We start from the raw sequence: 13351 nt of genomic DNA on the forward strand, positions 1-13351 counted from the left end.
CAGAAGGATGCGGGTGGCTGTGGGTTTGCAGAGATAGGACAGCCTTGGTGATCACTTCCAAGATGAAGTTTTCTCTTTGATAGTCTTGATGAGTATCAAAACTGCCCTATGATGGACAAACTTAATAACCAGCTTCATTTCGAGACCTTGGGGGGAAAAAAAAATGCTGAGTGCAGTCGTTTTCCCTGGGGAAACAAAGTTGACAGTGGAATGAGTGGAACTGATGCAGGACCAGCACATTCCTGTTTTCTACTCATTCTGGATCAGCTGGGATTGAGAGAACAGGAGTTTAATGCTCTGACAATTCCTGATGCAAGGGCTGATCACACTTACTGTAAAGAGGAGACTCAGGACCAAATGTTGATTGTGACACTGAGCTCACTGTAGTTTAAATGCAGCAATTTTGTGTCCATCCACACTGTGAGGTGTCACAAGGAGAGCATTATTGAACCTGCAGTCCAGAGAGTCTGGGACATTTGTCAGGTAAATAAAGCAAATGCAAATACAGATATGGAATCTCTGGTGGGCCAATTGTTCAGTTTTGGTCTTCTGCAAACCCAAACATTACAGAAATCTTTTGATAACACTTGACCTCTGAGGGGTTTTTTCCTTTCTTTGGTTGGCTGGTTTGTCTGGTTTGGTTCTTCTGCTGTTTAGCTTTGCATTGTGTATGGGGCCAAAGGTGTGGTCTAAAGGCAGGAAGAGAGATGGCTGAATTTATAAGAATTGCTTGGTTAAAAATGTGTCAGTCTCATTCTGTGGTGATTTGCCAACAAGCACTACACAAAGAAAGAAACTGTAATTTACTTGTATGTATGCTTAGAGGTCAGTCTTGCCAGTTAGGACGTTCCTTTATTAAATGAATAGGGAAAATAAACTGATCCAGAAATGCAATCTGAATTTACAGAGAAATGTCTTAATTCTTATTGAGGAGAAGGAAAGATTATCTTGAAGCTGACAAAAAGATTGGTACATTTTTAGTGCTTTTCTCCATAATGAATTTATCTGAGCAGAAGTCTTCAATTTTAGCATTAATGAGAATTTAATAAGCCTGTTAGTTTTCTTTTAATTGTAACTGAACTTGCATTAATCTCAACCATTTACATACTTTGTACTAAAAATCTCAGCCATCTTATTAAAACTTAGTGTTATCATATGTGTGGGAGCTGGCATATGTCTGCCACATAGTGTCAAGCACAGTATCCTCAAAATACAGGTCAGTCTGGCATTCTTCATCTAATAGTTAACCCCACTAAGCTCTGCAATTGATCTAAAGCAGTAATGTTGGTTTGACATTGGAACTTCTGCTTTTACCTCAATTTCCTTCTTTCCTGACTAGTCTGCTAATTGAACACAGTGAGAAGGATGATTTCTCTTCTATGCAATTTTAAAATTTGTACTCAGAATTGTCTCGGTAACTTTGTTGTTCTCCTTAAGTTTTTAAGGCGTGAATCTGCTTTCCCCACAACTTAGATGTGTAACACTTTCTTCCTTATTCCCTTTCAGTTTCCTTTTCCTATAACAGAGCTGTTAGGCCAAAGCAAATTTCCTGCTTCTGCAGCCTAAAGATTTTGGCTCACATGCCCCACAGCAGACATCTGCAACAGCTTGGGGCAGCTCTGCTTCCTGGGAAATGTCTCTGCTGGATGTGGTCCTTCACTTCATATGGGAGCAAACAGGAACACTGACCCTTTCCCTGTGTGGCATTTCCCAGTCTGGTGTATCAGCTTACACTGAGCCTCCAGAACCTCAGCATGTTTATTATCCAATTAGTCCCCAAGGAACTGTAAGGCTGGGGTGTGACAAGACTGCCACAAAGCAGGTGTGGCAGATGCACAGAGGCCTAGGTGTCATTTGACAGTGACTCAGGGGACAAGCTCTTACAGAGGCCACATTCTTTTAATATCAAAGTGCAAAGGCAGCAGTTTGGTGAGTTGGTCAGAAAAATAAATTCAGTAGCTGAGTGAGAACCCCCCCCCCCCCCTTTGCCATATGAACAAACAGGGTTAACAACTCTAAAGCACAAAAATAATCCCGCTACAGTTCCAGGTAAAAATCCTGGGTCTTAAGAGCTAGACAATTCATTTGTCCCATAGATTCTGACCCACAGACAGACAGTGCACCTGCAGGTTTTTGGGTTAGTGCTCTGCCTAACTAACTGCTGGTGCTGGAGATCTCCAACGATGCCCATCGATGCTGATGCTGGAGGGGAAGCAAACACCGTCCAGACCCAAACACCAACACTGACTACTGTGAGGGGGCAGGCAACAGACAGGATTCCTTCTCTCTACTTTGGGAATATGCATACTTTACAAATGGGAGCTGTAGTCTACAAAGGAAGGCAATTCATGCACATATCATTACATTGATATTTAATTTTTCCCTTTTCTAGTATCTGTCATAACTTTAATAATGCTATAGAGATAGGATTTGGAGAAGCCTAGATTGGATCTGGAGAAGCCTAGGCCTGCCCACAAGGCTTTCCAGCTGTTTAAGACACTTTGCAATGGTACATCCTTTTGCAACACTACTCATGGTTTTGTTGCTCCAAGGCACAAGTGTAGCGCTATCACAATCTATCTTGGGCTTTTAAAGGTTGAGTATGGACACCATATTCCCTGGCAAAGGAAAAAAAGTGGCAACTGGTACAAAAAGTGTTAAAATAAACTTGGCCACATACTGTTTCACAAGCAGCAATGGTCTCATCTGTCATGAAATATCACATGTGTTATCAAGCACAGGGAAGCAGGATGACACTGTTTATGTGAGCAAGGAGAACAACAAAGAGTTTTGCACCCATCCTTGAAGGGAATCTCTTGGGAATCACTGAAGATAAATGCCACGTTGTCAGTTAAACTGCTAGATGTAGTACTCAAGATTCTTAAAATATATTGGAATTAGGAGATTAGTGTTCAGGTATTTAGATAGAGCATCAAAAAGAATGGAGAAAAAGAAAATCTTCTCTCTGTAGTCTTGCACCTGAACACTACTTGAAATACCACTCAGGAGAGCAGTCTATGGGCTCTTCCTTCCAAAGAGTCTTCAGACGCTGGCTCCAGGCAGCCAGCATCTCCTTCCTCTTCTCCTCAGAGACATTCTCTGGAGCATAACAGATGTGAGGTTCAAGGACTTTGACACCACAGAAGTGCATGATTCCATGCTGGATGCAAAACAAAACAAAAAAAAGAAATGCCTCAGGAAATATTTCCTCTTACTTTCATTTGAAGAACATGGAAGATTCAAGTCTGTTCTGTTTCTTTGACCCAATATCAGTCAGGTTCTCTAAACCTGTGCATTTATCAGGAAAAGGAAACTAAATTGCAGAAGTTCACTACCTATACAGGCAGTCACTACTGAAGGCATACAGCAGAATAGCATACAAGATACTGCGAGATAAGGGCAACTTCATTTATTCTGCTCTGGGGAATTTTTTTTTAACTGCTGTTAATCCCACAGAATTGGGGATTCCGTCCTCTTTGGCAGCTGTTCACTGTTCACTTTGCAAGGTTCACAGGAGGCCAAAAGTTCATTGTTCAGTTTGAAACTCCTCAGATGGGTGTCTAACTGCAGTGTTCCACATCTAAGATGGAGTTTTTTTAACTTTTTGCTTCTGGCTTAGCCAAAGGTTCCTGTAGAAAGGCTAGTACCTGTGGAATCAGCTCAACTTGCCATTTTCCCTCGGTGTGTTTCTGAATTTAGAGTTGTGTTTCATGTTTTTGCCATGTTGACCTGCAAGCTCTGCAGTTGGACAGCTCCAAAGGAGCAGGCAGCTGGTAACTGCACGGGGAGGAGACCATGGAATTTTAGATCATCTCCTGTATTGTATCAAGAAGAAGCTGGCTAAACTTGCCTTACCACCTGTATTTCCAAACCATGCTGGGAACTTCTGAAAAAAGAGTAGCAATTAAAAGAGGAATGCTAACTTCCCTGTGTTGACTGTTACTGCCAGGGTAATGTGTGGCTCCCCTCCTACCCTGCATCCTACATGAATTGGGAAACCACAGAGAACAGAAATCCTGCATGGCTGAGCTCAAGGAAATCCTGTAACAGCAGGGAAACTGAAAAGGCTGGCAGTGTTAAGCTTTATCTACATTCTAATCTGGAGGGATGGGGGACAAAACAATTTTAAAAGTCAGTGGACTTGTAAAGTAGTCCCAGGATTTTAGGTAACAGTCTACAACCTGCAGATCATTGGAACTGACAACTTGATTATTAATTATTGTATTTCATAAAAAAAACTCCCAATAAAACGATTGTTAAAAATAGCTGTAATAATAAAAAATTATGTAGACAACAACCAAATGTCCATATATTATACCTGCATGGGCCACAGGACATAGCGAATATCACCACCGATACCTTCTTTTGAATACATCTCTTGGCCTCCTCCCGTGGTGAAAGAAAAGAGGGATAATTTGCCCTAGAATGAGGAAATTAGTGGTTAATTAAGACATACTTAAAGAAGAGCGCCTGAACGGTTCAAGAGATATTCAGGTGAACCTGGACAGCAGGGACATCTAGGGGAGAGGGTGACTTCTTCTTTCCCAGACCTTACATGAAGGGCAGTTCTGAGGCCAAGACTGTTGCCATACAATTAGACAGTGGACCGTGTGTCTTTGGGAAGAGACCGGTTAAGGAAAAGGAATTATGTGTCTGACACCCTTGTGTGAAGCAGGGCTGATACATTACTTCAACATAGTGTCAAGTCAGAGCTCCAAACAACTACAATGGAAAAGAATGAACAAGCCCCCCATAGAACATGGTGCAAGCCTTGACCTTAATAAGACAATTCCAAAAACATACCTGGAGCAAACCACCATCATAAACCTTTGACAAATCATAAGCAAAGCCTTGGACCAAGACTCTGTCCATCCAGCCCTTCAGGATTGCAGGCATATTGAACCAAAACAAGGGGAACTAGGCAAAGAGAAAATTACCTGGTTAGCTCAGAGAGTCTGGGCCACATTTAGGCCTGGTTGATAGGACTAATCCTCTGAACCTGCTCAGATCCTGTATGTACCTTCTCCAGCTCTCTGTCAGTAGAGGTAGTATCTATGCCTGGCAAAAGAAGCTGAAGTGCTTTCTGTTTGTGGTAACTTCAGAGCATCAGACCCGAGCATCTACAGCACCCCAACACTGTGGTGCATGTGAGGGCTTCCATCCAGAATGAAGTGGGAATAGGATGAAGTAGGAGGGTGCCATTTAATTCAGACTTAGAATTGTACAGAATCATGTCTCCTATGGCTGAAATGCAAACGAATTGAAAATCTTATTAGTAGGATGGACATCTGGTGATCAGCTCTGATCTGACAGTCTGGTGACAAAGGCCAGGGGATTGGAGGAGAGACTTCTTTTCAAACCCTGCTGACATCATAACCCCAAATCCAATACTGAAAAGAAAAAGACTTCTTTAAGATTTGGACCTTTCATTTCTAGTTTTTCCAGTTAGCCCATGGGATTGCATCCAAAGCTATCATATCCATGGCATCATCTTGAATGCTTAATGGGCTCTTTCTTATACTGGGCTGCATCACTACCCCTAAAGCTTTGTACACACGGCACACAGAGAAGAAATTCTATAAACATGTAACCACATGCGGCTTAATGGTGAAAACAAAATGGAAACTGGGCAACCACCACAGTAACTACAAATGGTGAGTTTAGTCTGTAGCAAATTTTGAATTCCTTCATGATGTTCTTAACAGGCTTTTTAAATTTATTTTTTATTTTCTGCACCAGAACACACTCAACTCTTCAAAGCATTTTACACGTGGAAAGTAGAAGGCAACCACTTCCTTCAGGGGATGTCTTATGGTTTTTATCTGGGAAGTGATAGTCTGAAAATGACAATGACTTACGGTGAAATGCTTACTTGAGATATGGCACCATCCTAAATTTAATAAAACTTTGGAGAGAAGAATATATAAAGAGATGTCTAAGGCCAACAGGGACACAAAGAAATGTAAGGCTACTATTTCCCTTCACAGTTCTTTGCGATTTGTGGACACTGGGGACAGAGCTGGCATAGTGGAGAATAGAGCTGGGCTGTAAAGCTCTGTTATCAATTCCCAGTAGCGTTTCTGCAAATCAGCAATAAATGAGAACAGTCTACTTGGGAAAGCCCAATTCCCTGACTTCACTGCCTGCCCCCAGCTCCTTGACCAGGAAATAATCCTTCTTCTGCTTTCTGCCAGCCTGCCTGACATCCATGGTCACATATGTCTTTGTGCATCCATCAGGAAGTTTGACCCAGTGTTGGGGAGCTCATGGCATTGCTGTTGTTTCAACCTGCATCACTGTGCTATTCAATTACTGGATTTGCTCTAATAATGACCCAGGTAATTGTACTACTGATCTGTAGTTTTTACTGTACCATTACCTAAAGTCAACATCACAACAGAATTGTGTTTAAACTAATGACCTGGAAAATCAGCAGGTCTGCTTGCTGCACTTTCTTCTGCTCTTCAACCAGGTCTTTGGACAAACCTCCTCTCTTGTAAGCTTCCCAGGTTTCCACACCATAATTGAAAGCTTCTGAGTTGTGCAGGTGACCTGTGGGTAGAAATGAACAGTCATTCCTTGCCCCCTGTGCAGTATCAGTGCCAGATAAGAGCTGAGTGCCGGTTGCTATTCACAGTTCTAAACTGGGTTACTGCTTTCCATTTTTCCTACGTTCTTGTCTTTGTTGGATATTCAGCACCATCCCAGCTGATGGTCACTTGATTTTAAAAAGGAGAGGAATGTAGGGTCTCAGAGTTCTGAAGCTTCACCTTCCTCTAGCAACACAGGAAGTGCAATATGAGGACCTAAGCTTGCCTCAGGACTCTGGGTATGCAGGTGGAAGATTTAAGAGAATGCTGTTAATTGTTCTGCCTCTGTCTTAGGGCTTCCTGAGGCAATCCTGCACTTGTAAGCACTATGGAGCTGCTTTACAGCCTCTAAAACTGGGGAATTCACCAAGGGATGGGCAACCAGCATTGGCCAGCTCTACTGATTCCACAGGCAGATCATCCATCTCTAGCAGAAGACAGGGGCAGTTGTAGCCTCGTGAACTCAACTCTAGCAAGTCCCAGAGTGGTATCTGAAGGCATTTCCTCTCCGTGAGAAATGGACTTTAGAGGCTGATTATGGACACGTGCTAATGTGTTTCTTCCTCCCAGCAGTCTCACTGTGATACAAAGGTCATGTTCAGGAGCGGCCTTGTAAAAATGCAGGTGTCTGGTCACGAATACGTTTCTTATTAATGAAATAAGTTTCTCATTAATCTCTTGATGATCTGAGGGCTGGAGCACTTCTCCTATCAAGACAGACTGAGAGCTGGGGCTGTTCAGCATGGGGAGGATTTCAGGAGACTGTTTTCAGCCTTCTGATACCTGACAGGGGCCTTACAAGTCACTTTTTTTTTGAGAGAGGAATATTTTGGCTGGGCTCACCAACAATGTCATTCCTTGTTGCTCTGGGCTCAAACTGCATGGCATATAAATCTGACACGGTGACACTGCAGCCCTGCTTGGTCAGCTCTTCCACAGCAATCTTCAGCAAAGACCCATTGAAGGACTTGGGCTCTTGATGTGCATAGACGATCAGCACGTTTTTCCCTGGAGGCAGAAAGAAAACCAGGAGACCATTTGGAATCTAGGAGGCAGGTGCAGAACAGTTTGTAGAGTTGGGGCTCATTCCTGGCTCTTTCTGTAGTGTCTTTTCCCAAGGACACAGAAGCAGTGAAAGCAGAAGTGGCAGTGGCAGCATTTGACTCCTGCTCAGCAGCACTGAGTGACTCCTGAGGCACTGATTGCTGTATGTGCCCAGCCCAGCAGTTCTGTGCTACACTGGGCTTTCCTAGGTGGAACTCAGTGGACAGAGGGGTTGTTCCATAGCAGGTCACACTGCCCTACATCAGCAAAACACTCTCCCTCCTATTGAGTCAACAAGGAAATACTTTCTATGCTGTAGCAGTTGTTTATAGTTAACCAGAGAGCAAAATTTATAGGGATTATTGAACACGACAGGGTCTGCAAAACATGCAGCGCCTGTTTCCTGACTGCCAAGGCAAAAATCCAGGCATCTCCTGAGGTCAGTTTCTCTGGTGTACAGGTTCAGCCTGGAGCAACACCTGTCAAGTGACAGGCAATTTTATTGTGTCATGGAAAACTAGTAGCAACTGAACTGAATATTTGGTGAAACAACAGCTCATTTTCAACATAAATGATAAGGGGCAATTACACGAGGGTACGCAGTGTCCATGAAACACGAGCTATGCAAAAATGGCAATTCAAACTTGTGGGTCAAATGCTATCATAAATTCAACCTGTGTGCAAATTTTTTAAACCCTTGTCTATATGTTATTCTGGAATACAAGGAGCAGTTACCTCTTTGCTGTTCCTACCAGCTCCCAGAAAACAGGGAACTCTAGGGAGTGCCTGGAGATGGACAAGCTCCCCAAAGTGCTAAGTTTGATTCTGCAAAGCTGCCAGATTTCTTCCCTTTTGATAGAGCTGAGGGCGCTAAGGCGGAGTGTTTAGAGAGACTGGAGTTTTCCAAGGCATCGCTTACTGCAGGTAATTTCAGTCGTCTGGAAAAGTAAGACCTCAGTGTCCCAACTTAACACGGCTGGGGCACCATCCCTGAGGTGCCCAGCGGCCACCCTGGAGCGAGCAGCGTTTTCACCCGCGTTTGCTCTTACCTGCCATTGCTGGGGAGCGCTGGGGAGCTTCACTCTTAATATTCTGGTACTGCCTGAGAACTCAAGTGAGAGATTTGCTGGTGAGAAACATCAGGACCAGGTACGAGGTGAATCGCCGGGTGAATCCCAGTCTCGTGCTGCCCTCTGGAAAGTGGCTCCAGAACGGTCCCAGCGCCAGCCCGGCTGCCCTTACCTGCTCCTCGGGGCCCGGAGCACACCTGCTGCGGGGCTGGGAGCGGCCCTTCATAAAATCACTGAATATCCTGAGCTGCAAGGGACCCACAAAGATCACCGAGTCCAACTCTTCCCGGCGGCCCGGCCCTAGGGCAGCGCCAGTGCGGGGCGGGATCAGGATCGGCGCCGCCCGCAGCCACGGCTCCGGCTTCTTTTTCCTCTGCATCTGGTTTCATTTGAAACCCCAGAGTTGTAGTTCTTGTACTGTGAGTGGTAGTGAAGGGTCAGTCCGTGCTCTTTTCCCCTGTCCGCTGGTGATTTTGTGGACTTGCAGCGTATGCCGGCTGAACCACCCCTTTCCTGGACTGTTCTTCGGGAGCGATCTGTTTGCAGAAACCTCTCTGTACTTTCAATCCTTCCCAGTGCTCTTTGCCCCCGTATCATTTCTTGAAGCGAGGGAACCAGCTCTACACATAGTTTTCACACTGTGGACCTGCCTTGCATATATCCAGTAGTCTGATGATTTTCTGCTCTGTGGTGCATATAATTCCTGATGTAAAATTTGTACTTTTTTGACTGCTATGGAGCATTGAGCTGACGAGTGTGTGAAATTATCTGTCATAATTAGAAGATTTACTCCTGTGTGGTGATAGACAGCTCAAAGCCCTTTATTTTAAAAGTGAGGCCAGTCTGGTTGTTTTGTCTTCCATAAGCGTCTCTTAAGGTTCATAGAGACTCAAAATAACTTTCACTTGTCTAACCTCCTGAGCAGCATTCAGAGCACTGTGCTGGTCTTAGTTCTCATAGAGGTTAGAAACAACCCTTATGCTCTATGAACGACTTTCCTGTTGGAGGAATTTGGCACAGGTTTGTAGCTTAAATACTATTCTTCAGATGTATTGTAGGTACACTTCCCTACTGCTATCTAAAATACTTTTACTCTTTATTTGTAGCCCCAAACTCTCTAAAGAAGATGAATAACTTTTATTCCCTGAAAATCTAATTAAGGAACTTGATAAAAATTGATTTTTCTATTGATTTTCTTAGGGCAGGCATTGGGCACATAGCAAAGGAGGTTGGAAATACTTTTTTTTTTAATAGCTGCAGTATTTGCTTATTGGGCTACCTATTTAGAAAGCTTATGAGTTGGATTTAATTCTGTCTTCAGCTTGAGGGGAACCAAACACCCATTCTTAAAGAATGACCCCCCACATCAAACTGCAAGTTGTTTGTTCTGAAGTGGGTACATCATCAGTTCTTGTTGAAGCTGTTTCACTGCAGAAAAATACTTTATGTTTTAGTGAAGGAAAAGAGAGAAAGTGGTTATCATTTTATTACTTAGGCACTGGGATGACCTTGGAACAGGAAAGCTTCAGTCTTTATGTCAAGAATTGCTGAAACATTTACCGTGCAACAGCAGATGAGTGCTGTAGTGATGCACTGCAGAAGGTGAGGTTCTTGTTCATAAATCCCATGGGGAGGATTAGAGGGAAAGAACACTGAGTGATTGCTAAAGAAATTCTTCCTAATGTCCAGTCTGAACCTGTCCTGGTGCAGCTTTGAACCATTCCCACTGCCGTTGGATCCAGGAGGGGAGAGCTCAGCACTTCCATCTAAACTACTCTGAAACAGCCAGGTTTGTTGTTTCAAGGCAGCAAATAGTTGAGTCATAAACACAAATTTCTTCAGCAGTTGAACTAGATGAAAGTTTTCCCTCCCACTTTATCAGATGACACAGCACACAATGTTGTGATGCACAATAGCTGTTGTATAAATTCGTGTGGAAATGCTAATACTGTATTTGTGTGTGTACGTGTGCATTTTCTTCTATACAAATTGCATATTGTGGGTTAGAGTGCAAGGGATGGAATCTTAGAAAACAAATTAATTAGGATAAATGAAATATATTAGGATATAACTGCGCAGGATCTGTTCTTACGCCTTTTCCTAGGATTGATACGAAGTTCACAGTATAACAATGCTTTAAGACACTGTGTATCTAAAGGATATTTGTTGTGCCCTCTAGCGCCCAGTGCGAGGGTTTTACCTTTACAGCAGAAGTGAAGCCACCCCCACGGACGAGCATTTAATCCCTAATGCAAATTCTGCCCCAGACAAAATGTTTTAAGAACCTTTGCTGCCAGTGATAATAAACAGCAAGGAAATCAATGCTAACAAACCATTAGCGTGAGAGAAATCCTATTTCAGATTCGTTTTCCGTGACTTTTGCAGAGAACACAGCTACTGGGGGAACAGTGCTAAGCAGTGAGTACTGTGGTTCTGCACTGAAAAGGAAGAAAAAAGGAGAAACTTGGAAATAATATCCAACAAAAGATAGGTCTTTCCCCCCATACATGTCACAATAACACTGTAGCTGTTCCTAGGCTTGTTTTGTCATGTAATAAAGATGACAGTCACTCTTGTATTGATCTTTCTCCTTAGAGCAGAAAGGTTGATGGGCTTGTGCAACAGGGAGGAAGGAAGGAAGGAAGCAGGAAGACTGTGGGACTAACAGCCTCTCACTGTGACCTGTTTTCTTCTCAGCCTGTCTGTATGGTGATGAGAAACAGAAATTGAACATGGTAACCTCTGGGGTTAAGTCTGTAATACACTCTCTAAATCAAAAGCAAACCAGGAACAGGGATAATGTCAAAGAAAACATCTCTTATCAGTTGTTTAGCTTATTTTTAAACTTTGTGATGTTAAATATTTAACACTATAAAATTATATCAATTAAATATATATCTAAGGCTTTTATCTATTTGAAATGGAATTGCAGCTTTTGCTAGCAGATCTTTGTTAGGGTGTAAGATAACTAGTTCAGTCAAAAACAAATTTGTTACTTTCAAATTTTTAATCCCTTCTGTAATTTTTGATTGAGGAGTCTGGCCTGAGATGCTCTTTTGAAGAGAGGCAGAAGTTTCAAATCTGACTATGAATTCAGTCTTTGTCTGTAAAGGACAGCATACCTAGGATTTGTCTTTGCATCTGAATAATGAGAATCTTTGCATAATGTGACTGTCTTTCTTTGCCCCATTTGTGATAACAAAAGGCAATAGGAAGTGTCTGCACTCTCCCTCAACTACTGGTGAAATATTCAATGTAAATATAGAGTGAAATTAATATTGACTGGTACTTAAAGAGGCAATAAATAAGCAGTTTAATTTCAGGGCAAGGTACTTTATATAGAGTATTTGAACTGAGAATGACAATGCACTAGCTATGATATTAAAGAACTCTAATACATCTGAGCATTGTTTTCTGAAAGGTATTTTAAAATCTGCTGATATTCTACAAATCTACCTATCTGACTTTGAACAAGTTTGAAACACAGTTTTAAAGATTGTGTGCTTTTTCAGGAGAGAGGTGAAGAAGGGACTAAGCAGATTTTCTATGCCAATAATTCTTCCCTTATATGAAACAAAAATTTGGGAGACCTGTTTCAATAGTCATTGCACATCAAAATTGCTTTCTATCCCTAATGTAAGGTTTGCATTTGTCTATTGTGGAGAAAAGACCATGCATCATATTGGCATTCTGTTTTCATATTCAAGCTGATGCTTCTTTGGATTTGAAAAGTGGTGCTGGAAAGAAGCCCAGCTGCTGCCTGAAGTCTGTTATGGTGAGGGATAAAAATCCTATACAGCTAATCAGCCATAGAGAGGCAGCAGAACATACATAAGGTGCTGCCTCTGGTGAGTCCAGTGACATGTGTGGCATTATGTTTCATTTTTTCCTTTCAGAAGCAACTAATATTAGATATTCTTTCCAAAGCAATTTTTACAGTTCTTCTCACATGCCAGGGTACTAGTCTGAAACATCTGCTTACAGGTGACTCTGTGCACCTGCAAAGGCCATGGGGAGAAAAGCCAGGGAAGTGAAGAGGCAGCACCCACCTGCTCAGTGGGTGACCTCAGTGCCATGACCTCATCCTGGCAGTTTGTTGTGGGACGAACCCATGACAGTAACTTGGTGATTGCTTTCCACTTATTGTCGAGCCTTTCATTGACTTGGAGTCAAGCTATGATATGGGATCAAGTCCTGTACAGGAATACACCAACCCATGAGCTGAGCACTAGCCAACCTGATAAAAGAGTCATCAAAGAAAAATAGTTTTAACACACAGTGCCCTGCCCAGGCTCAGGATTAACAACCTGGCACTGGAAATAGTGAGCAGCTCAGTGACAACTGGCTTCAAAACAAATCCAGCTATTTAGCCGGAGCTCAAAAGAAAAATGTTATGCAGAGGACATAATCTGGGGGGAGGCCCCTCTGGATTTCCACCAAAACCAGACTGTCTAAGGCTTCAGTAGGAGCAAAGCAACGTCTCATTTTCTTTAGTGCCCTGACACCAACTAATTGAGCCTGTTGTGAGCGACGGAATAGTCAGGACTGCGCTTGCCCTGCCGAAGCCCGGCTGGGGGTGCTGGAGAGCTGAGAACGGCACCGTGAAACGCTTTGAGCTCCTTGAGCTGCGTGGAGCAGCAGATCCAC

The 13351-nt window shown here is 42.9% G+C and overlaps 1 protein-coding gene across 1 annotated transcript; it reads right to left on the reverse strand.

Annotated features, from left to right (window-relative positions):
- Nucleotides 1–814: 814 nt before the first annotated feature.
- NQO2 (N-ribosyldihydronicotinamide:quinone dehydrogenase 2) lies at nt 815–8818 on the reverse strand. The gene is made up of 6 exons (XM_071452876.1): nt 8684–8818; nt 7434–7598; nt 6422–6552; nt 4804–4917; nt 4319–4420; nt 815–3160 (listed from the first exon to the last, which is right to left on the reverse strand). The coding sequence occupies exons 1-6, from the start codon at nt 8688–8690 to the stop codon at nt 2987–2989; spliced, it is 693 nt and encodes a 230-aa protein (XP_071308977.1). The 5' UTR covers nt 8691–8818; the 3' UTR covers nt 815–2986.
- Between the last annotated feature and the right edge of the window lie 4533 nt (nt 8819–13351).

The sequence above is a fragment of the Agelaius tricolor genome, unplaced genomic scaffold (assembly GCF_023055355.1).
Source record: "Agelaius tricolor isolate 1412-34295 unplaced genomic scaffold, bAgeTri1.0.p SCAF_2, whole genome shotgun sequence".
Classification (NCBI taxonomy): Eukaryota; Metazoa; Chordata; class Aves; order Passeriformes; family Icteridae; genus Agelaius; species Agelaius tricolor.

Excerpts from the sequence above, each read along its gene's own strand:
- NQO2 (XM_071452876.1), bottom strand. Across the intron at positions 6,553-7,433 it reads AACAAGGAATGACATTGTTG|GTCACCTGCACAACTCAGAA; the intron begins GTGAGCCCAGCC and ends TTCTACCCACAG. Across the intron at positions 4,421-4,803 it reads ATGATGGTGGTTTGCTCCAG|GGCAAATTATCCCTCTTTTC; the intron begins GTATGTTTTTGG and ends TCCTCATTCTAG.